The sequence below is a fragment of the Gambusia affinis genome, linkage group LG07 (assembly GCF_019740435.1).
Source record: "Gambusia affinis linkage group LG07, SWU_Gaff_1.0, whole genome shotgun sequence".
Lineage (NCBI taxonomy): Eukaryota > Metazoa > Chordata > Actinopteri > Cyprinodontiformes > Poeciliidae > Gambusia > Gambusia affinis.
Window position 1 is genome coordinate 19,882,087 of NC_057874.1, and position 27,570 is coordinate 19,909,656.

At 37.0% G+C, this 27,570-nt stretch overlaps 1 protein-coding gene across 2 annotated transcripts in view; it reads right to left on the reverse strand.

Moving 5' to 3' along the window:
* The window catches only part of megf6b (multiple EGF-like-domains 6b), a 60,707-nt gene that overhangs the window by 28,286 nt on the left and 4,851 nt on the right, over positions 1–27,570 (reverse strand). The window contains exons 4-5 of one of the 2 annotated variants that reach the window (XM_044123466.1): positions 20,906–21,010; positions 1,649–1,771 (exon numbers count right to left, since the gene is read on the reverse strand). In XM_044123466.1, coding sequence (XP_043979401.1) covers positions 1,649–1,771; positions 20,906–21,010 — 228 coding nt within the window. Of the gene's footprint in view, positions 1–1,648; positions 1,772–20,905; positions 21,011–27,570 lie in introns of those variants that run through there. The other variant, XM_044123468.1, reaches the window with a different exon arrangement.

Here is a 27,570-nt window from a genome sequence, read left to right on the forward strand (position 1 = left end):
AAATTCTTGCTTTTGATGGGACATATTGCAAATATTTCTGCATATGTCAGCAAAAGATTGGTCCTAAGGCCTCTACATTTACAGCATTTACAGGGAGAGCTGTGCTCAGTTTAAGTTTATCATTTTCAAAGCAGAATTGTTCTGTTCACATATCCAAAAGTTAATGCACGTGAGCACCACTGGCTGGTGCAAAACAACAGTCACCTAAACTCAACAATGAATTCTGCCAACAAAGAGGACAATCCTCAAAGTAAATGCCCTGACCTCAGAAATGAAAGGAGCAACCATGTTGGTTTTGGTTGCTCATTATTTTGACACCTGCCAGAGGTTGGCAGAGCTTCAGGCTTGTAAAATGCCTCAGCTGTAAACTCTGTTTGACATGACAGCATGGTGTTGATGTTGCTACTCCACCGGCAGCGTAACAGCTGTTACTGCCGGGCTCTTCTACTTTGATTGGCATCCTCCGAGTCCCAGAGGATCATTCCTAAAAAGGAACGTGGCTGAGGGCTTCAGATGAAGATCAAACTGTAAAAAAATCAAGCTTGTATTTTTTTATTACAGAGAACAACATTTCTCCATTGATCAAATGCTTCTGTCTGCCAATATCATAAAAGTTCATGTTGAAAAGAAATAAAACGATCTCATAAGGATGGTTTTCCTTGGAACAAATGGGATGATATAAAGTCGAACTGAGTGGCCTTCTTTTATGTCTCCTCTAAAGAGCAAATCATTTGGTCTAAAACTCTCCATGTAAGAGGAAAGGGAATCATTTTCTGCAGACGCAGCAACAAACACATAACCTTAAACCTAAACAAGTATAACATCCACGGCTTCCAGCCAGCGTTTTGCTACCACTGTTAATTTTTCTGCCAATTACAGACAATTAGGACATTAATGCTGCGGGTAGCTGTTTGCAGCAGTGGTAGAGGGCAGATGGCTATGAAAGCCAGCTGTGACAACGTTCACATCAGCTCTCTAAATAACTATGTCCTGGATCAAATCACTCTGTGGGTTCCCCCGGCAGACAGCCTTACCCTCCTCTAAGTTTGGCTGCTGCATAGAGAAACCTTTATTCTGCATAAATGTATCACACTGAGGTTCTCCAGAAACATCAGCTAACATGTAGAAATAAGTAAAACTCTGGAAAAAATGTTAGTGTTGAGCTGATGTTATTGTTATTGTTCTATATTTTTGCTTTACTTTGATCAAAAAGTCAAAATGTAAACTTTTTTTTAGCAACAGAAGTCCAATTTTTTTTCTTCTTACATTTTTTTGTTCCAGATTTGTGGGAAAATTCTGGGCTACCTTAAAAAGATTTGATATTTTTACTCAAAGTGATCCTAATGCAAGGATCTTACACCAGTCCATATTGAACAAGTATCAAATATAGATACATTTTAGACATTTAAAACACCCCCTTTACGCACAAACAATGTAAAAATGCATCCAATATTGTCGAAGAGGCCAAGAAGATGAACGGCTTAGTTGAATGTTATACAATTCAGGTGACATGTTACCTAATATCTCTTTAGAAAATGGAAACTATAAACATTGTAACTATTTTTCTAAATAAAATTTTTTTGATCTGAGCACAGTAAAAGTAAAATGTATAAAATGTTGGCGTGACACTAATGAAAACACAACAAACCTTCACATGTTTTTCCATCTTCTTTCAGCTTCTGTCCAGAGGGACATCTGCAGTAAAAGCTTCCTATGGTGTTACAGCAAAGAGCCTCGCAGCCTCCGTTGGTTTCCTCACATTCATTGACATCTGCAGAGAAGAAAAACAAGACAAAATTAATCCAACAAATGTTCATACAGACAAACCAAATTTACAGTACTTAATAAAATTAGCACGTCCCTTAATTTGTTCGTATTGGATCAGTTACAGTGATAAACGTTAATGTGTTTTATTGAGATCATGTGCCATACACTCAAACCAGCTTCCAGATTGTGAGTTTGATTATCCTGTTAAAGTAATCTTGGCCAACAGCTCAAACCCCCTTTTGCCCACAGATTTGCAATTCTTATGTCTGTATGTGTGTGAATGTGTTTTGTAGTGCTGTAAAAGCACTTTAAGTTGTCATTAAGACCAGGAAAGTGTTGCAAAGCTGCAGTTAATTAACCATTTACCCATTAAATGTTTAAAAGATGCACAATAGACTTAAATGTCATGTTTCCAGAAGACTCTGTGCTCCTTTTCCAGCCCAATGTATTTCCATAGAATCAGCTTCCAGGAAATATGAACAGGACAAATGTGCAATTATTATAAAGTAAAACCATGTCCAGCTATGATGAAAGGATGGCAAAAGAAATGTGTGGCAACGGGACCCTTTCCACCTTCTTCTATCTTGATACAACGTTTGAAAACAAAAGTTATGCTCTATGTAATTTCCCACATCCGAACACGCTTTCAAACCTTTAATCAACCAAACCAGATAAAATCCTTCTTTCCAAATCCCAAGCTACACATAATGGCTTCTGTTAAATACATGTGGTGACAGTGTAGGAGGCCATAATTGGAGCTACAGAGATTCTGCTGAACAAGGAGATGTGGAAATTGAGCATAAAACATGCAATTATCTAATGGATTGTTAAACCAGACTCACATTTCCCTGCATTGACATTTCATTTTGTACATGTGGACTTTTAGCAGAAGAGATTATGCTTTGTAGTTGGTCACGTTAGTTGTTTTTTGTTTTTTTGGTAAATTGTTGTTCTCATGACTTTAAAGATTGAATCCTGCCCCAAAATTTTAAAAATTAATTAAAAGAAATAAGAACATTTAAGTGGCACAAACTGACATTTAAGCTCTTCTTTGTGATCATAAAGACAAAAGGTAAAGCACATAGAGAGAATTAAGGGTGCAAAGAAAGTTCCTCCCCACAAGAAATGACCTCCCTTTACTAAATAACACTATGTGTTTTACTTGTCAATTAAGCAATTTCCCTTTCATTTTAGGGCATCTGGAAATCACACCGAAATCCCAAGAGACACGTCAGTGCTTTTTGTTAATACCACCATCTGCATACTGGTTGTTGTAATACATGTTACACACAAACAACCACAAGAAAGCAGGAATTAAATAGTTATGACTCTGAATGTGACCCAAAGTCTGTGGGAGTTTAAGGTTCTGGGTTGAACATATCGTGTCGTCTTTTCGATCCCCCTGTAGTCACACACCTGTGTGACAGCTGAAGCCCAGGTCACCCCAGGGTCACGGTTCCCAGCCTCTCTCTGCCCAATAAGCAAGCAGGAATGTCAGTGTTATGGGTGGAAAAGAAAGGACACAGGAGAAGCTGTGCACTAAAAATAAAAAAAAGTTGGCTTCTGTAATGATTATATTTTGAGCTGTTTTTATTTTTAAACCGATTCTTTATTTTTCCTCCCGTCATTTATTTATTGATGTCCTTTGTGTTTAGGATGTTTGTCTTGGGTAAATATGAAATATTTAAACAAAAACCACATAAACACGCCCCCACACACACATATATAAAGTTTAAACTTTACCCATAGCCCATATTTTTACTACATTTTAAATTTACTTAATTTCTCTATGAAACATATGGACATGTGTTCAGTTTTTCTTTTCAGTCCCACGTATATCACGCTAACCCATCCATCAGTATGGATGGCTTTTAACCAGAGACACACAAGGTGTGAAAACGTTACTTTGAGTAAGAGAAGATCTGCTTTCTCCCATGACAATTGGTTTCTTCTCATTGACCTGAGACCTTGAAGGCACACCCTACAGAGGGGTCAGATGCCTGGGGCTACATGGTCTGCATGCAGTCCAGATTTATGCTCCAAGTCACAGTCAAAGCCCAATGCTGTTAAACCACAGAACGAGTCGCAGAAAACCATGATGCCGATCTTTGGAAACACAGAAGGTGAACAATGCCTGTCTGAAGTCTTTTATTTTATCCAATTCAATGATTGCTTGGTTTGGGTTTAAGTAAAATTAAGTTGTTTTTTTTATTATTCTATAGACTACAGATAACTCAAAACCTTAAAAATGACAAATATTGAAAAGAAAAAAAAAGTGTTTTCTCAATGCAAATAATCTCTCAAAAAGTAGATTTTATATAAACTTTAATGTTACACAGTCCTAACATTTTAAATTGTCTTGGACAAAATAACCATATTTCCTAGTACATTATGTGTAATAATATACATCTAATTAGATGTTTGAGAAAGTTTATACAAGACAGACTTTCCAGATTTTCTCACGTAACCACCAACCTTTCATTGGGATTCAATGGGATTTTATGAGAGATAAAACATTTTAGTGCCAATCTGTCAAAGAATTTCAGTGACATAATAAAGTCCATTTGTATCTAATTTGTTCTACTTAATCTTAACTATTTTGTGAACCCTCAGAGGTTTGTCAAGGAACATAATTCAACAGACAGAGTCAAGAACACAGAATATTTTGGACCAACATACAAAACCTTGTGTGTAACAGAAAACCACATTAATCACTTCTTCCTCATTGAAAACATGGAGGAGGCAGCGGTGGAAATCAGAGTAAATCGGAGGACAGATGGAGCTAAAACACAGAGCAATACTGAATGAAACCTGTCAGTGGCTTCAAAAAGGGGTTCATCTTTCATGCGTTCAATTCTTTCTTCTTCACAAGTATCCATTTCATTTTGCTGGTCCATCACTCTAAAGCTCAACAAAACACATTGGAGTTTGTAGATGTAACATGACATGATGTGAGAAAATGTAAAGAACATGATGCTATGAAAAGAGCAATATGCTGCAGTGTAATACAGAAAAACATAGTTGTTTATGTTTCTCCAGATGCAGATTTCCTTATTTGGTTAACGTAGACATAACCATATTTTGTGATCCAGGATATTTTTTTGCAGTTCCAGAGACAGCCAAAATAACTACTTTATAATGTAAACTCATTTTATTTGGTTAAATTTATTAATATTTGGAAAATGTAGGGGATAAAAAGTTCATCAGAGCTGAGCGTGTAATGTTTTTAATGTATTTTTTAATTTGGATGCATAATAAATATTGGTGTTTTTTAAATTTTATAGAACAGGTGACTTAAATCAAGTGCTACATCCAACTGATAGAAGTTTTTTTTATCACAAACTGTGAGGGCTATTCCAAGTGATCTATATCCTGAAGATGGTCTTTTTGTGTACTTTTCAGCAACAAAATTATATTAATAGCCAAACTGAACTGCTACCTTCTGTTCCAGGAGAAATCTAAAATAAAACATTTGTAAAACTGGGTGAAAACATGTATGCTTGGGCAGTGTGTTCCCAAATAACCTGCTGAAGAATGAAAAATATCCATTGCTAAAATAAAAACTTAAAACTTTTTTCCCCTACAAGTTCAGCTGCTGCAGACATCGAGGTTTACATTCCTCTGCTGTTTTGTGTGACTTCCTGTGATAAGGATAACCAGCACTGCTCCCAGGAGGACATGCCAAATGTCTCAGCAGATCACGACAAGTTCGCTGTGCCAAAGAAAACCACCAGACCTTTGATATTATCCCAGGGATGTCATTAACAGGAAAAATTATGTCAATCAATAATGGATCAGGAGTTCAGGTGATGCTTAGAGAATCGACCGGATACATTTTAGGAGCCTGATTTAGAAACCTGCTGGTGTAGTAATGTAGTAATGTGCTTTTGTAAGGTCCATTCCTGCTTATCGTTCAGTCACACAGCTGCTTTCACTTACCAGGTGCTATAAAGATTAGGACAACGTATTGGCTCCAGCAGACGCATTTGAGTCCAGAGGTTTTGTTTAGTGAAGAGCTGGGGGAGGATTTCACTTCTGTTGACCCAAACGAGTCCTTACTGGTGAAACATAATCTAAAACATGTTACCGAACTATTTATGAGCTATAGCTGACAATTAACTTCACACCCTCCTGCAGAAAACCCATCCTTCTCCCTTGACCTCAGGCAAAACCTTTTCACCTTTCTGACAAATAGCAAGTGGATCAATTGGACAAAGCTCATCTACCACGAAAAAGAAATGGCTATGAACCCTCAAAGTCTGTATACATTTCAAATGGAGTCAACTTAGTGTCTGTTCACCTATTGGCCTTGTCCATGCCAAGTAAGAAACTGCATAAAAGTTGATTATATATTACATAACGTATATTATATAAATAAAATCCAAATATTTTTCTACCTGAGTGTCAAAAGCCTAAAGGTCACCAACATGAAAACACTCAGACTGCATGCTTTTAATTTTAGTTTTTCTACTGTAAATAATCAGTTTAAGTTCAACGCTGCCCCCTGCTGTTAATTCAGTGCCACAGCCCAGATGTGCAGCTGTATATCGCCATCTTCCTAAAATAATAGCCTATTTATTTATTTTTATATATATATATATATATATATATATATATATACATATATATATATATATATATATATATATATATATATATATATATATATATATATATATATATATATATATATATATATATATATATATATATATATATATATATATTAAAATGAAAAATAAATCTCCAACTCTTTTTTGCCAAATGACAATTAAGGCAAAAAAATAAATTCACTTTTGGCAAAAAATGACTTGGGCCATAATTTTTATTTTGGGAAGGTGACGATATGCATTATGAATTTGATACCAAGTGTTTCTGCTCTACTCTAATTCATGGCGTTAGTAAAACGCAGCTGCAGAGCTATAATAATTTCTTGTCAGTACACAACATACGTTTTGAAGTTCATGCAATGGCCCAACATTTTTCCCCTCTGGTTTACCGCCTTGAATTATGCCAGAGATTTATGTGGTATCCTTTAATTTCCAACCTTTCAATTTCCACTCTTATTGGATGCCAGTTGTAAGAGCTGTAATTGTGGCAAACATGGCTGCTGACTTGTTAAGAAAAAATGTGAGTTCAAAAACAGAAAGTTTGCCAGGAAACAGAAAGGTTAAAAAATCCCAGTAATGATAAAAGACTAACCACACTAACAGGTGGTGTGTGGTTCCATCATGGTTATGGCATGTAGTGCAATAATCCAGGTTTTCAAATCGAATGGCTGGAATTTAGAGCTAAGATTACAGAAAACAAAAATCAATCCATCTTTTTTTTATTATTTAAATAAAGCCATTACGAAATACATAGTTCTGTAAAGAACTTGCAAGTAGACAAATGTTATAAAATTTTTGCTTTTATCTGTGAATTTAAACATTTCCTTTTCCAGGGTGCAAAGCCTGTACCATACTTTGATGCACAACTGTGAATATCCTGGGAACCTGTCCTAATGCACACAGACTCCTAAATAATTTACAAAGAGACTCAAATATAAATTTACACTTGTTGCAACATTTGGCTAAATGTTCCTTACCGGGTTGCAGAGATAGTACACTTTTTGTATCCAACAACAAGCATATGGTTCAACTCTTACTGGATAGTTTTCCAGTCTTACCAGAAAAGGTGGAGCTCATTTAAATTGGCGGTTTCCTGCCACAAATTCAGCTTTTTGAACAGTCTATGAAACATCAATGAGGTTGAGGTTTTTCCAGAAACTCCAGGTTAGCCGTCTATCTATTCAAATGTCAGTGTTATTGTGTTTGGGATCATTATCCTTCAACTGTGTCACAGGATCACTCATTTCACAAAAGTGTCACAATCAGTTGAAATGAAACTGCTTAGGATGTAATTGGATTCAAGTCACTTCAACATCAACAAGGGCGCCAACCAAGAAAGAAATTAATGTCCCAAAACCACTTTGGGAATAGATAAAGGAGGTAGGAGGTAAGCTTCTGGATCATGATTAGATTTATGGAGCTTTTGCATAAAAATTTGACAAGAAATGAAACTCTTTAATGGAGCTCAACCATTACTGCCAAGAGGAATAATTCAATACCAAGTTATAAATAAACTAGGATTTCATTTATTGGAACAAAAGTTTGTGGATGTAAAAGATTACTTGTGGCCTATTTAAAAAATTTGAAGCATATGCGTCCTGAGGTGCATAAAACCTCTGCGTGAATTTCTGTAACCCTCCTGTGGTTTTAGCGCAAATGTCACGGCAATCAGGCAATCAGAGGGGGAGGGAAAGTCCTGTCAGACCATCAGTTTCCAAAACCACACAGAAATAAAAACCTGGTAAAAGCTCACAAGTGGTCAGTGTGCCCCCACCGGTCTGCACATAGGAAAAAAAAAAGTGGGGTCTAAATGAACCCGTCTCTTAAGACCGCAGGAGGGTTGATGATGTCTTTTGGATTATAATTCCACCCTGAAGAAAAACAGCTCAAAGCACCAGCAATCCACCTAAATATCTATAATAAATTATTAATGGATAGTTTCGATAATTTAGTTTAAATGAATTGTGTTGTTTTCCATGTACTGCACAGTCGTTGAGGTGAGTTTGAGCAATAAACCAGAGACAAGAAGCACATAAACATTTAACCAACTGAGTCACAAAGAGCCCATCTGACTCTGGACTATTGATATAAATTATAGCAATCTGTAAGCAGCACATTACCTTTTAACCTCCAGTCCTATTATTCGTTCATGTTTAACCCCACAAGAATTGTAAGCGATATCAAACAAACTAAATTCCAGCGTTTGAGTTTGTTTAGAGATTATTCTGCTCTGCCTGGATCTAAAGTCCTCTAATCCCTGTTTTGATTATCCATTTCTTTCCCTTGCATTGAAAACTTTAGAGGTTTTGTCTGCACACATGCATGCTCATCTACAGTTTGTTTGATTTAGATGATACATTAATTTGGAGCAAGCTGTTTCACCCTACAGATGTGCGTGTGCTAGAGCTAAGCATAAATATTACAACTCTGTCAATCCAAGCTGCAGCTGGAATCACAATGAGTCATGATGGTTCCCCAGTAGCAAGTCACGTTAGGGCATTGGTAAAAAAAAAAATTAAAACTGCTTTGTTGTTTCGTCTATACAGTGAAAACAGATGTGTTCCAGCAAAAAACTAAGATGACCAGTACCTACTAGTTTCTGCCAGTAATTCTCTTTTCCTTTTGCATAATCCTAAAAAAAAAGATGCAGCTGCTGCTAATATTTGAGTTTGACACCAATGAACATGAGCAAGAAACACCTCAAGGACCTCGGGCATTGCCCTTCTGACCTCTAGCGTGTGCTCTGTGCGCTCCATGTTGGGGCATGTCTTTCCCAGCTTTGACCCAGGTCTTTAACACCTGCGAAATCACGTAGAGACACTGCAGGAATCCAAAAATTACTTGTTGTGATTCCAGCCTGTCTGCCTCTCGGCTGCACTTGTGAGATATGCAACACACAAAAGTCACCCTGTGGGGAGGATACATCACATAATGTCATAGTAAAGGTATTCTGAGGGAATAAACTAAGACAGACTATTGCATAACATGCACAAGTGTGACGTCTTCCCACAGTTGGTCAAAGTTGAAAGGAACAGCTGTAAAATATATAACCACAAAGTAGGCCAATAATTACTGAGGTTCCAAAGAAAGACTTTGTGTGGATGCCTTGAACCTTTTATTAAATATCGGCTGGTTAAACTGGTTATTTGCCATGTAGTGTATGCTAAATTTGTGTAAAATCAAATTCAGCTGTGAGATGTAAGACAAAAACCTGCTGACACAAACATTTCAAAGTACCAGTGGAACCACAATAATTTATAATAATCAGGGTTGCAGGAGGCAGGTTCCTCTAGTCATGATGAAAGTAATACTCTAGCTGTTGGATGTGCTTCCACTGTCAATGTTTTCAATGAGTGCACTAAAGAAGGAAAGAGAATAATTCTGCATCGTGTGCATTTACGTTAGTGACGTGATAAGAGCCACCAGAATAAAACTGATCAGATGGAAATAATAAGCGTTACAATGGCGGAAAAATGTTTGACAGACTTTAACATTTCTGAAGCATTTGACATGGAAGAGGATTCAACCTTACAAGTTTGATCAGAATGTGACTAATGAGCCTCATAACCCATAATAAATGCAGCTGTTGATGGCAAAGCCTGAAGCAAACAATGGCAATAATTACTTTAAGAACTTTGGCTGGTACAACTCTATTTATATTGCTATTCAAATATTTCCCATCTATCTGCTTTTTGTTATATGAAACACCAGTACAATAAAACTTTCTTCTTTGTTTGCTGACTAGAATAATGACATTGCTAGAGGTCAGCTGGGGTCATTGTGAGTTTGCCTGTTAAACTCTTTAAACAGAAGTAGCAGGTGATGTAGCATTTCTTAGGGAATAATCAATTCGACTTCCAAAACATCTTAATGGAAACATCAATCAGACCATATTTCATATGTTTTATGACAATTTACCTTGAAATAGACGGTCAATATGAACAAGTGCTGATAGGAATAATCTCAGAACAACTGAGATCATTTGCTTTATGTCTTTCATGATGTCAATAGCATGTGCATGTGGAAGCTGTTTTGGCAAGGGTAGATTAAACCTCGCTAAGACAAAATTACAGCAACATAACAGAAAAACCGACCATGACATGATGTACTATTAGGGAGTTTTACAACTTTTATGGGAAAGTTTGATAAGTTACTTTAATATATAAATTATATGGTCTCAAACCATTCAGAAGAAAAATTATGAAAACATATTTTATACTCTAGTCTCTGATTTGTGGTGCCTGATTTCCTACTTTTTCTTTTTTTTTTTATGTTTCCTGACAAATGCCCAGAATACAAATCCTAAATACCAGATGGGTTGAGGAATAGCCGCAGAGACAAACATGTTGCAGTTTTAATTGAAGCTTACAATATATTTTATTTTATTGGATATAAATGGGTTTTTTTGTTGGTCCCCCCCTCAATTCACCCAATTAAAAACCCTGAGGTCTTTTATGTGAGCTGCTCCGCCTCCCTGGCTCTTCATCTTATGCACTCAAAGCTCAAGCATTAAAAGCTACAATTTATGTGCTGTATTTAATTATTTTTCCATCAACACAAAGCAAACAACTGAAGTGTAAATTTACATAAGTACAATAATCAATGTGGACTTTTCCCTCACATTTTATGATACACAAGGAAACACTCACCAACTTAATGTTAGTTTTCAAAACAACTGATTCCATTTCAAAGTTTTACTGCACATGTAATTCAGTTTATCGTAGTAACATTTTATGCATTTGTCCTGCTATTGAGGTGGAATAAAGAATTTAGTTCCTACTGAAAAATGAATAAATCACAGCTGAGGACTAATAACCAGAGTATAAACATGAATGGGTGGCTATAGAAGAAGTTAATAAGAAAAGCAATTGCAAAGGAAATAAGATGCACATGTATTGAAATTTGTCTTATGTGCAGCGCGATTGAGAAAATTCAGAGCAATTCTGGGCAATGAAACCTCGAGACCAAACTGATTGTTCCTCCAAGTGTATTTTGCAAACTTGTGTCACTTCTGATTTACGCGGAGGCGATGACCTTTTACCCCCACTGTGACCAGGAGAGACCTTTCATCAGGAATGCTGTAAAGAGCCTAATATTCCAGGGGGGTGGGATCGCATGCAGAGTCAGCACAATTATGAGAGATTAGGGTGCTGTGCAGGATGCAGTGGCAGGTAGCAGGACAGGGATGTATACCCCACCCTGTGTTGGGAACGCATGCCTTCTAATTAGAGACGCGTTTCCTTCAAAGGCTCGGAGCCTCTCCCATGACTTTACCTAATTATCTCAGAGAAATAACAGAACTGGGTTTTCATTTGAAATTGTGATTGAATATGTGAACCCAACGTAAACATGGTGAATTATTATGCAACTCAATATTATGGCAAAAATCATGGAGTATTAGTCATTATATTTTTCAAGATGTATTCTTCTTAAACAAGCAAATATTTTTAACAGTGCCTTACACTCATGTGGTCTGACTTGTTCTGAATTGTTCCAGTTACATCAAGAAATTGTAACTTTCTTTTTGTAAACAATAGGCCAGTAGAAAATACATAATCTAATGTATTTAAAAGTGTGAAGTGCATACATTTTTGGTCCCCTTTATTAAAAACAACTAAATGGAGATCTTATGCAACAAATTCCCTTCACTTAATTTAATCATGGTCGTGTCAGAATCATTCTGTGGGAATAATTTTATTCAGCAGGGAAAGAGTTGATGGGTAGATGAATAGAGCACAAAAACACTTTAAATGTAGCCTGACATTCAGCCTGGAACGGAGGTTGGCATTCAAGCAGGACAACTTCAATTGTATTGCAGTTAAAGGTGGTTCAACAAAGTACTGAATCAGAAGCTAACAGCAAATGTCTCACTTTCAGATATATGAATCCCATTTGTAAACTCTGCATCCTTTTCCTTGTGTTCCACACCACTTTGCATTGGTGCATCAACACTGAAGTTTATCACAGCAATGTGATAAAAGCTTTGGGGATGTAAATCAGTTTGTACGGCCACATAATGTTCATATCAGTACATAATGTAATCCTCAGTGGCTGCCTCTTTAAATAGCAAAAGTGGAACAAATATGGCAGGTGATCATGCCCAACATACACAACATTTTTGAGCAAGTAGCTTTTTCACCCTACAAAAAAATAATCCTTTCAAACTATCGAACCATTTTGTCCAGACGAAAAATAAAATCATTAAGTTCTGCCTTTGAGCAAAATTGTGTTTTTTCTTTCATTTTTGAGGTTTAAGTAAAAGGATTAGAAAAAAGGAAATAATGAGGGTGTAAAGAAATAAAGAAAATGAGATTAAAGTTTTGGACCACAAAGTGAAGAATGTATGAGAAAACCTCCCACCAAGAAGACCCCAAACCTCCTCCAGCTGTGCTCTGCAGAGCCTTCATGTTTGGAGTTTCACTTGTTTCAGCTTATTGGGGAGCAACACTGTGCCTCCATAATAACAGTCCTCAAAGAACAGGATTTAAGTTTTAAATGAAGACAAAAAAAATTACCGCGCCCAAAAGCAATTTAAAGCAATTTATTTCAAGGGGGACATTGGCCATGAAAATGTTGCTCAAAGAGACTGTTTTTATTTTCCTCCCTCTATGTTTGTGTGGTTTCTTTGTTTTTCTTTGTAAAGTGTAAAAGCAGACTTTCACCTTTAACCAGCTGCTTTCTAGCTCCAGCCTGTTAAAGCCATCATGAAGCAAACCTGGAAATGATCATCTGCATAAGGCTTTTTGCTCATCATGCTGTGGACATTTACAATCCTATTACAAGGCATTAACAACTTTATAGCTAAATTATGAGCATATAAAAAATGTGGTAGTAATAGAAACCTGATGTTCAGCAGTGTTTGACCTGTCAGAGAAGGAAGAACACACCAGCCATGGATGACAAAGTACAGCAGCTGGGTTTTCCTACTACCTCAGAATGTCATGGCTTCACTGGCTTGCACTAAATAAAATGACAGATATTCATGTGAGTTATGGGCCTGGTGTTGCAACTGCTCATAATATTTACTTTCGATGAGTAACTGATTGAGATGATGGAACAAAATAAGGATGGATATTTCAGGAAACTTTGACCAAGTGACATCTATAAAAACCCTAAAAGTTGTGAATCAATGACTAAAACCATCCTCTTACAAGTTTATTTTGGCTTGCAGAAGTATTCACATCCCACTTTTTACTCCCATTTTATCATGTTATTAAGTCACTAATGTATTTTATTGAGATTAAATATAAAATACATTTTCACAAGTACAAAAAAAAACATGTGGTATTTGTGTACTGTTCCTTTTTACTCTCATTCCTTTTCATGGAATCCATTACAATCAATTATCTGCAAAGGTTTTATAATGAGTTAGCAGACTTGTAGTAATATGTATAAATGAATGGGCAATCATTAAAGAAAACCAAAGAAACTGCAAACAGATTGAGACCGTGGCAGAAAACCCAAATGTACTGCCACGTCTACAATGAGATCAAATGTGTTAATGTCTCCAACTGGCCCAAAGTCCAGACATTAAGACAACAAATAATCTCTCTCAATGCTTAAAAGAAACTCTAGAAATGTTCTCTGTCCAATCTGAATGAGCCTGTGCCATTTTCAGAAGATGAATTACAAAATGTTTGTAAAGAGAACTAAGTAGCAACATACATCAAGGCGCATGGAGCTGTAACTTCAATGAAAGCTGAAGAAATTCATACCATACTTTTCTTATTTTTGTTTATTTAATAAAGTAGTCACCTTTTCGCCTTTGCTCACAATTCCGAGCTACTTTACGCTGCTATATCAAATAAAATCCTAATAATACATTGAGATTTGTGAATCTAATATGACAAAAGTGTAAAAAGAGGAAGTATAATAACTTTGCTATATCAGCATATTGTTTGTACATGTTTTCTTTAAAACAAAATTAAAGATAGAGTTCAAAAATAGCCTGAGGAATGTGTGAAATGGTTTCAACATATTGCATGTTGCTTTTCGCGTTTCTCTTTCACCACATGACCTACGTGAACCTGCGACCTTCCAGACATGACAGAGATACCATCTGTGTTGCTGTTGCTCTCTCCCACCATTCGGTCAGTTTGATGGACCAACAATCAGATTACAAGTGGAAACAATGCTGTTTGGTGCAAATGTGTTTAAGTCATGGAACTTCAACATCTGCTAAATTAAAAAATAAAATGTTTAAAATCTTTGCTCTGTTACAATGTTAGCACAGAAGAAAAGAAAGAGGTGTCAACATTTGTTAGTTTTAAATGCACAGATTCAAACTTCACGTAAAACTCTGCGTGGAGTGCGAGAAATAAACAAAGTCCAAACCTTGTTAAAAAGAGAGAACAAAACACAGCTTTATTACATCTGGCCAGACGGAGAACTCAGAAGAGAGACCTGACTAGACAAAGGAGTCATCTCTCTTTATATACTGTATACTGGCCTTCACACACAGACAGGGTGTCATCGCCGCTATTCTAAAAAAAAAAGCTTATCAGATTAATACACATAGTGAGAAAAATGCCACCTTTAGTTAAAAACCAGTTTCAGGCAGAATATTCTGTGCCTAATAATAATCACTCAGCCGTTGGGTCTGGTCTGTCACTCCGGAGGTATGATAGTTATGTACTTATCGCCTGTTGCTAGACTTCTGACACACTGGAGCAAACATGTGAAGGCCAGAAGAGAAACAATGACTCTGTAAGCCTGAGTAAGATATAATAAACTGACTAAAAATTGTAAGGTTAATATTAAATAAACTTCTAATAAAAATATACATACTGTGAATAATTATTTTTATTCCACATCTGCAAACAGTCGTCTGATACATGCTGACATCTCAAGTCATCAGAACCCTGCCGGTTTAGACAAATTCAAAATTACTGCCCTCCATTAGTTACCTAAACCAATCAGAGATACAATTTGTGTGTCAAGATGTAGTAAGCCAATAGAAATAGTTGAAGTGTTGGAAGTTCTTCACATACAGTACTAACCAAAAGTTTGGACAAACTTTTGGTCTACATCTGCTTTTGTAAAAAAAAAAAAAAAAAAAAAAAAAAAAAAGAGCTCTGGCAAACTGGGAGGTTTTAGAAGATTTAAGAGCTAATAATCGGATGAAGGTCCCTCACTGGAGCTCTTTTTCATAACAGCCAAAAATTTAGATTATTTATATGTCAATTAAAGTGTAAAGTTGCACAACTAAGTGTTTTATTCACTCTTTAAATTAAGATTATTTTTGATTTAAGCTTATGAATATCAAAGGTTATGTACAAATAAATTCTGTCCAGTTCTTTTGACTCATCCAACTTTCGAACCAGCAGTAAAGAGGCAAAGATAAAAATGCAACAAGTTATTATAGTCAAACCTGAAAAGCACAAGCCATTTATTATTTAGGAAAATATGAACAAGATCGACTTTGGTATTATTCCTATTTCTCTTTTTCAGGTGAATTTAGTCTATGTTTGCCTTCTTTGAGCCACTTGCATGTGAAAATAAACATCTGGAATAAGAATTTGCATAATAAGGCAGAGGGAGTGCTTTCTTTGTCTGCTCAAGTCACTTACACACCAGATTAAGATCCTCCTACAGCGCCCAGAACCTCCAAGACCTGTTTGAACATGGCTGGATTGCAGAACATTGAAAAACCACCTTCAGTGTAAAGACCAAATTGACATTGCTGAGGAATTTAACACGTAATTCCCCACAGACTATTGGTCAGCAGATTATGGATCAAACTACATTCTGACCCAAGCCCTGCATGATTCTTTTGGATCACTTCAGGCTGTAACCAGGAAGCTGAGCAAATCAGACCACACTGCTCTGAAACAAACATGTTGTCAGCAAAAGGATGTTTCATTGACTTTGTGATAATCTGCAAATTTTCACTAAATAAAAGATTTTTTTCTCGTCTTCCTTCAGCTTCAGCTACAGTGTAGAGGAAGAAACAACATTGTCTCTTAAAAAATCTTATCAGTATGAGACGGAAAAAAATAAGTTTCTGTAAAGAGCTTTGCCCAGCACAGGGTTTGTAATGTTTATGTGCTCAGTGTGAATATCTTGGCAGGTGCTTTCAAAAGCAGCGGGTGCGCCAACATAAACAGTGCCTTGGTGACAGATCATTCTGCATTTCTGTTACACACTTACTGGCCACTTTTTAGGTACACCTGTTCAACTGGTTAAGCAATAAAAGCAAATGAGCAAATCACATTGCATTAACTCATTTAGACATCTTGAAGTTCAAAAAGATCACTACAATAAAGAGGATTTAAGTTACCTAAGTGAATGTGGCAAAATTCTAAGTACCAGATGGGCTAGTGTAGATAAAAGAAAGTTAAAAAACTGTGCATTACTGGGATTCACAAACACTTTGCACACTTAGAGAATGGAACACTGAGTAGTTTAGTGTTGAAAAGGCCTTGACGTCAGGGGAGCATGATTAGAGTGATTTAATATAATAGAAATGAAACAATAGTTCAAATATCCACTCAAGAGATGTGTAATAAAAGGCCTGAATGCATTGCCAATTGAACCTTAAAGCAGATTGGCTACTATGGCAGAATACTTACCAATTGAAAAAACAGATGGCCCAATGAAAATCAATTTCAAGTGCAACATTGAGATGGCAGGGTCAGAATTTGGCCTCAACATGAAAGCCTGGATACATCCTGTCTAGTTTGAGAATCTCACAAACTTCTGATGGTTAATGTTTCCCTCAACTAATCATAAGCAGCTCCGCTCTTTAATGCAAGTTAAAAAACTCTAAAATTTTTAATTTTTTAAAAAATAGTTGCAAAAGTATAAAAGTTAGTGGGTAGCTAATGCTAAGCTAATCTTGAACTCTATGACAGAAGATGGTTTATCCTCAAAAAATCTCGATGAATTATGGGATTTATTGTGCTACAGAGTTAAGGAATAATAACTGAAAAAAAGAAAAAAGTAATTATTGTCTTATGCATCATTGCAGCGCATTGCTGGAAGAAAGCAAAACACATGAGGGTTTCAGACAACTATTGTGTGCAGGAGACTAATTAACCCCTTTGACTGGTGTAAACACACCCCAGCTGTTATGCACGAACATGGACTAACCACATCAAATGGGCTGTGATGGGATATTACTACATGCGACTGGGAAGGAATGCTTCAGCGAATGCCTTAAGAGCTTAAGTGATGAGTGAATGTTTGACTGCAAACATTTGTGCTCAGCCACTGCGGCTTCAGGTTTTACTTAACCATGACAGCAGATGAACAAGGAGGGACTGACAGTTGTGTAAAGCACAGAGAAGGCAACTGTAATAAACTGGCGTCAGGGGACGATGAGCATGCTAACATCTGTACGTCTGCCAAAGTGATTGAGCCGCAGAATTTCAGAAGGTAAAAGTAGCAGTAAAATTAGATGTCTATGACCGCAAAATTGATCTTCATAAATATTGAACCACAAATTCGATCCAGGACAAAGACATATGAAAACATACAGTCATCTATCAAAGAGGAGTGGCTTTAGCATCTTTTAACCTCATATTAATAACTCTTTACTATGACTTGTATTTGGCACATGCAGAGCCAAAAAAACAGCAGCTGTGGTTTATTTTTATGAAGACTGAACTCTTGTCACAAGTGTCGCCGCTCCACTAGCCTTGTCTGGTGTTAATCAGAGGGCAATAAAAGGTTATAGTACTGAAAGGATCAGGGTGCGGGGGTTCCTTTGCACTGAGCAACGTTAAGGGTACCATCATTGATACATCAGAATGTAGAAGAACTATGTTAGACCCACATTTGCAAGAAGGTGGGGAGTCATGATGGCTGCGTGGATATAACTCAACTTGGGCGAAAAGCAGATTGGAATCAAAATAATGGACCTTACATTTCTTTACAAAGAGCTGCTGATTTAACATCAAAAACCAGGAAACTGAGTCCCAGATGTCAGCACTACACCAACTTTCTGTCATCCTATCCATGCAATCCCAGGAAAAACTAAGTGCAGGCCTGCTGCTTTTATAGCTTTTAAGAGGTAAATTAGCTGCTAGCAGATGCAATGATTGCTTGTGATTAAATGAATCTGGAAAGGTGACTACCTCTAATAAAATAGAAGTCTTGGGAGTTTAGTGGTTTGGATAGTCATGGTCATGTGTGTTTCCACAATGTTAACCCATTGTCAACACGAAGAGACATCAGCAAATATCTTAGAAGCAATTCTTCACAGTCTTTTAAGCATGTAATCCTTAAAATAAAATGACAAAAATTGGAGCTACAGCACATTTTCACAATGAGAACAGGGACATTTCCCCTCTTTGTGGAACCTTTTAAATGACCATCTACCGGACAAAACGTCCCCATCTAAAAGAAGGCAATAAACAGATTCCTACACCAGAATAGATGAGAAACAAAAGAATCAAAGATTTGCAATAACCCAGTTAAAGTCCAGAACTTGAATGTTGATTTTAATGCTGTGTTTGTGCAGAGATGAATGAATGGAAACCACAATAAACCGAATGGACCAAGTACAGAATGATCAAAGTGGATGCAAAATGCTGCTGTTCATGGACCTAAATTTTAACCCTTTTTTTTTGCAACCCTTAGCTCTAATGGCTAATTTTCCTGATTACAACTGTTAAATACGGCATAGTGTACTAAAGTAGTATAGTATTATCCTCATCAGATTAATCTCAACAGTTGCAAAATGTTTACACCCAAACACACAATTGCATCTTTCCTCACTTGTACAAGAATGTTTCTATGACTTGCAATAGTCCTGGGAGAAACTAAGTACACCATTGTACTTTATGATTCAACCACTTGCAAAGAAATATCTAGAACAGCAATAACTTTAAATGGTCTTTTTCTTTAAGTCTCTCAGGTTGTTGTGGAGACTGAAAATACACTGCGTGTGAAGAAAATGCTCTTAAAGACGATCAAAATCTTATGGTGAGATCAGTAGTGTGTGTTTCCACAAATCCTCTGCTAACTACTGTATTAAGTCTTTCATTTAAGCTATGTAATCGGTATTACCAGGAGGGGGAGAGGAATCACAGCTGATAAAGTTGGTGAATTAGGACGACAGAGTTCATAGTCAGCTTATAGCATTTCAACAAAAAGAGTCTTTATGTTCCTCCAATACTGTGATGTTCCACTGTCTACTTTGAGGCTGATCTGCATATTTCTGCTTTAAAAAAAAAGAAAGAAAGTTGACACTACAAGGAATTTCCTGTCGTGTGGAGTTATCTGAAAAACAGCAAAATCTTCCACTGTTTAACTTCAACTCTGTAAGCTCAACAATGGAGTTGCTGATAAAATGCTTGTTTTTCTGGTGGGCAAGCCAACTGCTGATGGGAAGATTCCTTTCAACACCTAAACAATCTAGTAGCTGCCAAGAATCATGATTTCAGATGCAGATAAAGTTTGTTGAAAATTTTTATGAGACCCAAAAAAACTTCTTGCAATCCTTTGAGTTAATATTAAAAAGTAAACAGTCTTGCAAAGGTGTTCATAAACATCTGAATAATCACAAGCTTCAATAAAAATTACATATATTTTATGTGAGACCAACGTAATTGCTAAATGGAAGAAACAAAAAATTTCTTACATTGTTTTAACACGTTTTCATTTTTACTAATAACAGTCAGAAAGTGGGTGATCTCTTCAGTCCATCAGAGTCAATAACAGAATTACATTTGTAGGAAACTGTATTTGGATATATGAATAAGAGACTGAACACAGAAATCTCATTCCCCATTGCAAAGAAGTTTAAACTCAGACTGCATAGATAACACCTTTTAGTAATAACTTTCAAGTTTGACCACAAGGTTTCAATCAGATAGTAATCTGGACTTTGACTGAGCCTTTCCAAAATTGCAGGATAGCGGCTCTTGAGCACCAGAGATTATTACAAGGTCTGGCAGCATGCTTAGCATCCCTTTCCTGATGCTAAGCATGCTGCCATCGCTAGACTCTAAAATAGAAAGCTTTTTTGTCATCACACACATCAGCTCTCATGACAAATGAAGCACGATCTTTTAACAATTGCCTTTGCTATTTCTATTAGTTCTCAGCAAGTTTTTCTCCCTACTAAAAATGAACAACTTTATTTTTATACTTACTATGTTTCCTGAATTGTTTTTAGAAAACTTCAAATGTGATATCTCATGGCTCGCTTTCACAAAATGACTTTCTTTTTGCCACCCTATTATAAAGAGCTGACTAGTGAATCAATAGTTCTGTCAACAGATTCTCCCACTTGAGCTGTGGATGTCTGCCGCTCCTCCAGGATTATCAACGAGCTCTTGAATGCTTCTCTGGTTAAAGCTCTTGATAGCAATCTGTCATATCAGCTAATCAGATCATGTTTTGTTAGATGTGAAACTGTCCCGTACACTTTCCATTGTGGAAATTGGATAACCAGAGCGCTCTAAAGTTCTAAGAATTCTGCTTCTCTGCAACTTTGAGTTGGTCTGTCACAAAACACTCTGAAGTGTGTGGCTGTAAATCACTAAATGAAGAGGCAGCATGAGCTCTGAATGTCTACTTACCATATTGACAGCTTGGCCCATTGAATCCTGCAGGACATTCACAGAGTTGGTTAGATCCTTCCCGACACTGGCCCCCATTGAAGCAGACTCCATAGCTACACATCGCTGCGTGAGCATGTGTGGACAGACGAGGTGCAAGAGGAGAGGAGAGAGAAATATTTGAGTGAAGCGAAGACACCTGGCTGTTTTCATGAGATGCCGACATCTGTGCCTTCAAACGCTGACCGCTTTCTAACAGAGACTTGTCAGCCAGTTAATTCCTGTCTTAGAAGAAACTCTGACTCTTTTCTGTTCACACTAACCAATGTAGAAATAATTCATCTCTTAGCTTTTAGGGCAAAAGCAGAGACCTCTGCCACACAAAGAGGTTTGTTAACATTTAAAACGATCAGATTTAGACATGATTGACTGTAACAGCTTAAAACCTGCTTACAGTTACTGTCTTTATTATTCAACCAAGGTCAAAAACATGCATATATTGTTAAAATATATATAAATAAATGTCCTTTAAAAACATGGCTCACAAATTGTCAATATGTAAAATTATACATGAATCGTCTTGTTAAAACATCCACCTACTCTCAGGTATCAAACATTTGATCCAAGCTGTCACTTTCAGATAAAAGGAAATTGGCTAGATGTTCATGGACAGCCTAGAAAACCTCCAACGTTCAATGGAGCACTGAACTGTGCTCAGTTAGGTTTTACATAACCAAAGACTGCATGGGTGGGAGAGTAGCACCTGCTCTAAAACTGACATTTAAGCACCTCTGAAATTTTCCGCTGCCCACGTTGACAAGCAAAATGCCTTCAGGAGAAAAGTTTTATCCCTCTGATTTGGTCGGAATGGCAAGAAGCATGTTTTGAGGACGCAAAGTGAACCTCCATACCATGGAGGTAGCATGATGGTGGTAGCATCATGTTGAGGGTGTGCTTCACTGCCAGAGGTGCTGGTGAACTGCATGATGTGGGTAGAATAATGTGGAATGATCTGAAATGCACACAAGAACTGACTCTGGAATGGATATACCAGACACTAAGCCTCTGGCATGGCCCAGGCCTCAACTTTATTGATTTATGTCTCAAAAATTTATGGACTTCATTTAAAAACAGTCTGTCCAAAGAAACCAACCAATTTGAAGGAAGTCTGGTTTTTCTGATGATGGATCAAATAAAAAGCCAGAATTATGTCTGAAGCTAGTTTATGTCTACAAAAAGTGTTGGGATTGTCTGCAACTTCAGGGAGATTCAAACAAATATTAGCTCGGGCATCTGCATATATTTGAGAATATATGCATAATTTTGATTTGGATCTAAAAACTTCTCAGTAGTTTCAAACTTTCTTGTTTTTAAAAATAATTGAAGACATTACGACTCCACCATGAAAATAAGAATGGTTCAAATAAATCCCCCAATGCCTAAATTATTACCACATTCTTGTCATTTGTTACAAATCAGTGTGATCAGTCCTCCCCACAATGACCCGTGACTGAGTGAATTACATGGTAAAAATCTTACTGCTGCAGGGTAGGTATAGCTCATCCGTCCGTCTCATGGAACAAGGGAATCTGTCTCCATAAATCTCTAAGGGTTGTCCATGTTGGTTTAGATGAGAAATTTAAAGAATCTAAGGCAAATCAAGGCTGAGAGGCTCTCTGTGAATTTTCCTCAGGGGGGTTATACTTTCCCATTTCATAAATCTTTATAACTCCATTAGACATGACAGCCTGTTTGCATAATACATTTGTTCTTGAGTCTGTCTCCGTAGATAGGGAGGATTTATGTTGCATCTCTTCCATCCCATCCTTGCTATTCCCACCTGTGAACATTTATTGGAAAGAAGTGGCAAAGTCAATTTATTTATTGGGAGTGAGGATAGAAATCTGTTCTTTGATGATACTTAGAGAATTTGTAGAAAGTCACCTTAAATAACCCTGACCTGCCAGATGTATTTCTGTTCATGATCTCTAATCATTTTACTGGGCACTGCCTGTTCTAATTCCATTTTACTGGCCTTGTATGGTCTGAGGGAAGGCATCAGATTTCTAAGTTTTCTTTGAACAAACTCAGTGAGATTAGTTTGCGCTTTGTTTTTCATACAGACATAATAAAAACTCATTATTTAGTCAATGGTGTCTCATCCCCTCAGGCTACATCCTGATTGCAGAAGACTCAATGTGTCCACTGATCTGTCCAAATGTGGAACAAGCATCTACAGAAAAAGTTACATAAAATGGACCCAATCAGACTAATATTTTAGTGCCAATTGAGCAGAATTTCAAATACGATTAGATCACATTAAAAACTGATAAACACAGGTGCATCCAAAGGGTCGTCAAATTGGGGTTACTGATTATCTCTGAGTGGCACAAAGGCTTACAGCTACAACAGAATTTAAGCTTTTAGCTTAGTTTTACTAGTCTCTAAAAGAAAACACAGAAGCAAGTTAGATAAACACCTTATGCTACAGATTTTCGTAGTTTCATTTGTTTTTGCAGTTAATGTTGCTGAGAATGCCTTGATTAATAATTCCCATTCTGAGTTACACAACCATCTCAAACAAGTTAAAACATATTATTAGCTAAACTGTTTTACTTTAAATAACCTCCTGAAAACCTATCTGGCCATTTAGACCATCCAGCAGCCAGACATCCACATTTTGCTGCTTGGCTGTACTGCATGGTTAGGGTTGTTGTCCAGATGGAAAATTAATCTTCATCAAAGACTCAAGCATTCTACAGCCTTCAACATGTGTTTTCATTTCTAGGATTTTCCTATATTTAGCTCTGTCAATCAACTCTGTCCAACAAGCCAGCTGTCCCACAGCCTGATGTTACATACAAAATTTTGCATCAAGATGGAAAATTACATTTCTGTCTCATCTGAGACCGAAACTGAATTCTTCTACATGTTATGTCCCCCACATGGCCTTTTAAAGGCTTTCTCTTCCATTGGAAAATTATGAGCCACTGTGTGCAAGTCTATTTTATTAGGAATAAGTTTCTAATTAAATCCATAAAGGTTTTAGTAAAATGTGAAAAAGTTCAACATTTTATATTATTGCACGGCTCTATAAACCCTAAATCCAATCAATGTTGATTTGTTTTCAGTGTCTTTAACAGTGATTTTAAAACCTAATTTCAAATCAAATTCCTCAATAAAATGTATTTTTGTCACATTTGTTAACACATTGCAAATCCACCCCTAGGACTAAGCATCTATAAAAAGCAATTAATATATCAGTTTAGTTTTCCACTGATTATATAATGTGGGGGAATTTTAATAGGGTGAAAGTAATCAATGATAGACAAGACGAAATAAGAGCCCCTGAGCGGTCAGGTTAACTTACGTAGTTTCAACATGATCCAAATATTTTAGAACAATGCTACACCCAGCTGTGAGAGATCAAACTAATGAGACATTCCTAAAAAGCTTTAAGTGGAAAAAAAAAATATGCAGCTCCACAGTAAAAGGTCAGAAGTCTCTCAGAGTCACTGCAGGCAGCATGACAAAGCGACAACCAGGGGAATGCGAGTTCCCCCACTCAAGATACAAGAGATTGTTGGCAGCTAACCAGGGCATTTTTGGGCAGCCCCCCCTACTCAAGCCCCATCTGCTGCCTAATCTTCACTGAAACAAATCCTTAATGTGGGATGCAGCATACCATAAAACCCACTCTCGTCTGTTCCTGTGGACACTGTGTTACAAAGACACCTCCTTTGAGAGGATTAGCAGCATACACAAAAGGAAGAGAAACAGAGGAGCAGAGGTCATTCGCTCAACGCCTCACAAGTGTGACCCTACAGGAGAACACATTCAGGACAGTTCACAGGTACAAAGACCTGCAGGAAGGGCTCAGCTTGGTGCCATAATTGGTAAACCCTAAATCTAAGAACAGTCTTTAAAGTAACATACTCTACATTTTGCAGGCACTTTTCCTCTCTGGTACCAAGCCATTTTCAGTTATGGATGAACGCAGTCGTCTTCTAAATGTGATCAATATTCGATTGATTTAAGAAAATTAACCATAATTTTGATAGACATAACAGGCATTCTCTACAAACAGCCTTCTCTGCCTTCATTACCTCAATAAAACAACATTCATCAACAACTGGAACTAGCTAGGAATGTCCTGATACTTCAGGCCACACACTTTCTTTATAGATTACTGAACCAGTCTAATTTGATAGACAGGCTCCTCTCGCTGATAATACTTCTGAGAGGATTCCAAGATGCTCTAAAACGTCACATTTGACAGTGGCTTAGCTGTGAGAAATGGAGACAAATACGTTACAAATTACTCATTACAGCACATGAAATATTGAGTAATGTACGTTGCATGCTGTCCTATTTAGGGTCTGGCGCTATTTCTCTGATTATATTCGAGTTGTTTGTCATCAGTTATGCACCATGTAGTCCATATGTGTATGGAGACAGACAAAAAGACCACCCATGAATACAGAAAGGACCACTTCCTCCTTTTCTGGCTCCTGGGCCCATTTCATATGTAGCTACCTTTGCCAGTCTTATCACAAAAGGTTGGTTCCTTTTCAGTGGTTAACGAGGACGACGAAACTGGAGAATCCATTGTCTGTGCCCCTAAGCCCCTGCACAAAGCTTATTGTTTCATTCAATCAGCGTGACTGCTTGCTTTCAGTCCCCTGGCCATCCTCACCCATCCCTCGACTACTTGCTAAGAAAAAAAAGGTTTAACTGGCTGACTGATTGGCCCTTAAATTGCCTAAGTGGAGGAAGTCTCTATCACGAAGTCAAGGGCCCTTAACCTGGAGAAAAACAAGACATTGAGCAAATTGGAGTCTTTTCAAAAACACACAAAGGACACCTCTATTGTAACTTACAACACTGCATTCTGACTCCCCATACCACACACTGGACTTTGTGTTTTAAAAAAAGGATTAAAAGATGGGATGTGCAATTTTAAAACTTCAGTATCACTGTGAGCAATGAATCTAATATCAGAACATGGCAAATAATCTAAAGGTATTTACAAACAGCTCCAAAACTCTGAACACATGGAAAAAACTAAACTTTTGTGGTGAAATGATAATGGCCTGAAACTACAAGATGGAGGAGAAAGAGAAATTAAATCAATGAAGCAAGAAAACAGCCAGATGTTTGCTGTGCTGTGGTACATCTAATTAAACTGGTTTCCAAAATGCCCAGCCTCACAACAACTGAGACCACAGACTGCAAGACGACATTGGCTTCTTTGCAACTTGTGGATTTAACATAAAATAACAATAAAAAACAATATGTATATATGATTCCTTGCACATATATTCATATTGCGTGAACTTGACATTTTATGGCATCATAATAAAACACTTCAAAGTGTTCATTGGCATTTTATGTGACTAACCAGAAAATATTTGTAATATTTGTATTACACGCATAGGATTTGTACCCCAAAAAATTGTGCACGGCAAAAAGAAAAGCATTAATTTTTTAAAAGGCATGACAAGTTTCGGTTCCACTTCGTCATACGTCATATAAAGCAGACAAACGTGGAAGACGGTGATCTGATCAGATGAGATCAGACTGATACAGAAAACTGCATTTTACCATGAACGCACAATCCAAACAGAAAGAGGTGGATAATGTTGTGAGAATGGTTCTCTTTAATTAAAAATTCATCTTCACAGATGTTCCAATCTGATGGACAGAGAAAAGTTTTTCAAAGAAGGATGGATGTACTGCCATCTGTAGCTGTGCAAACTATGAATTACTTTCACTTCACAATAATACATCACTTCATGTTGGTATGTCACACAAAAATTCAAAAACATTCATTAACCTTTGTGAGTGTAATGTCATTAAATGTCAGAAAAAAAAATGTTTACAAGAACTGTTCACAATATGTAAAAAGTGACCTGAGAGGGTTGATGATCACACCTCTATTTCTCCCTAAATAAGCAGTCCTCATCATCTTAATTACCTTAACCCTATTATTTTGGTAACACACCCACATACATAAATCAATGAAAGACAACAGAAAAAACAAAAACGTTCTAAAGTACCAGACTTCAAATCACTGTGTCAACAAAAAGCATCCCATTCCTCCCATTTGGGAGTTTACAGAGGATTTGCTAAAGCTGTACATTTTGCAAAACGGATTTTCCTCCTTTTGGATCCTAGAGGTCCTGCTGAAAAACAGTCACACTGATTGCATTGTGCTGACTGAGGAACAGTACGGATAGCACGTAGCAAAGTGTGCAGGAGTGGGAGGCCTGTGGTGTGAGCCTCCTTTTATCCAGGTTCAATGGCTCAGAGAAAAGGGTGATTAGTTCATCCTATCTGAAAGTGCTGCCACCATCTTTGGTTACTGAGATAAAAGCCATGCCTCACACTGAAGAGAGCAGGCATTGTCTAGTTTAAGTATAGGCAATGAGCAGCAGGGAGGAATGTCTCTTTCAGGCATTTCTATCAGAGTGTTTTAAAACAAACCAGACTCTTTGGAGACCAAGCAGTTGCTTCACTGTATAATTTAATACCATAACTTTCTCCCCAGAAACAAAGAGCTCATTGATAGAGAGAATAATAGGATGTATGATGACAGAAAAATCCAGGAGAATTTTTTCCAACTTCCAAGCCCATTAACCTTCCCTTAGAGAGATACCCCAATGAGTGACTTGCCTGTTCGGGGA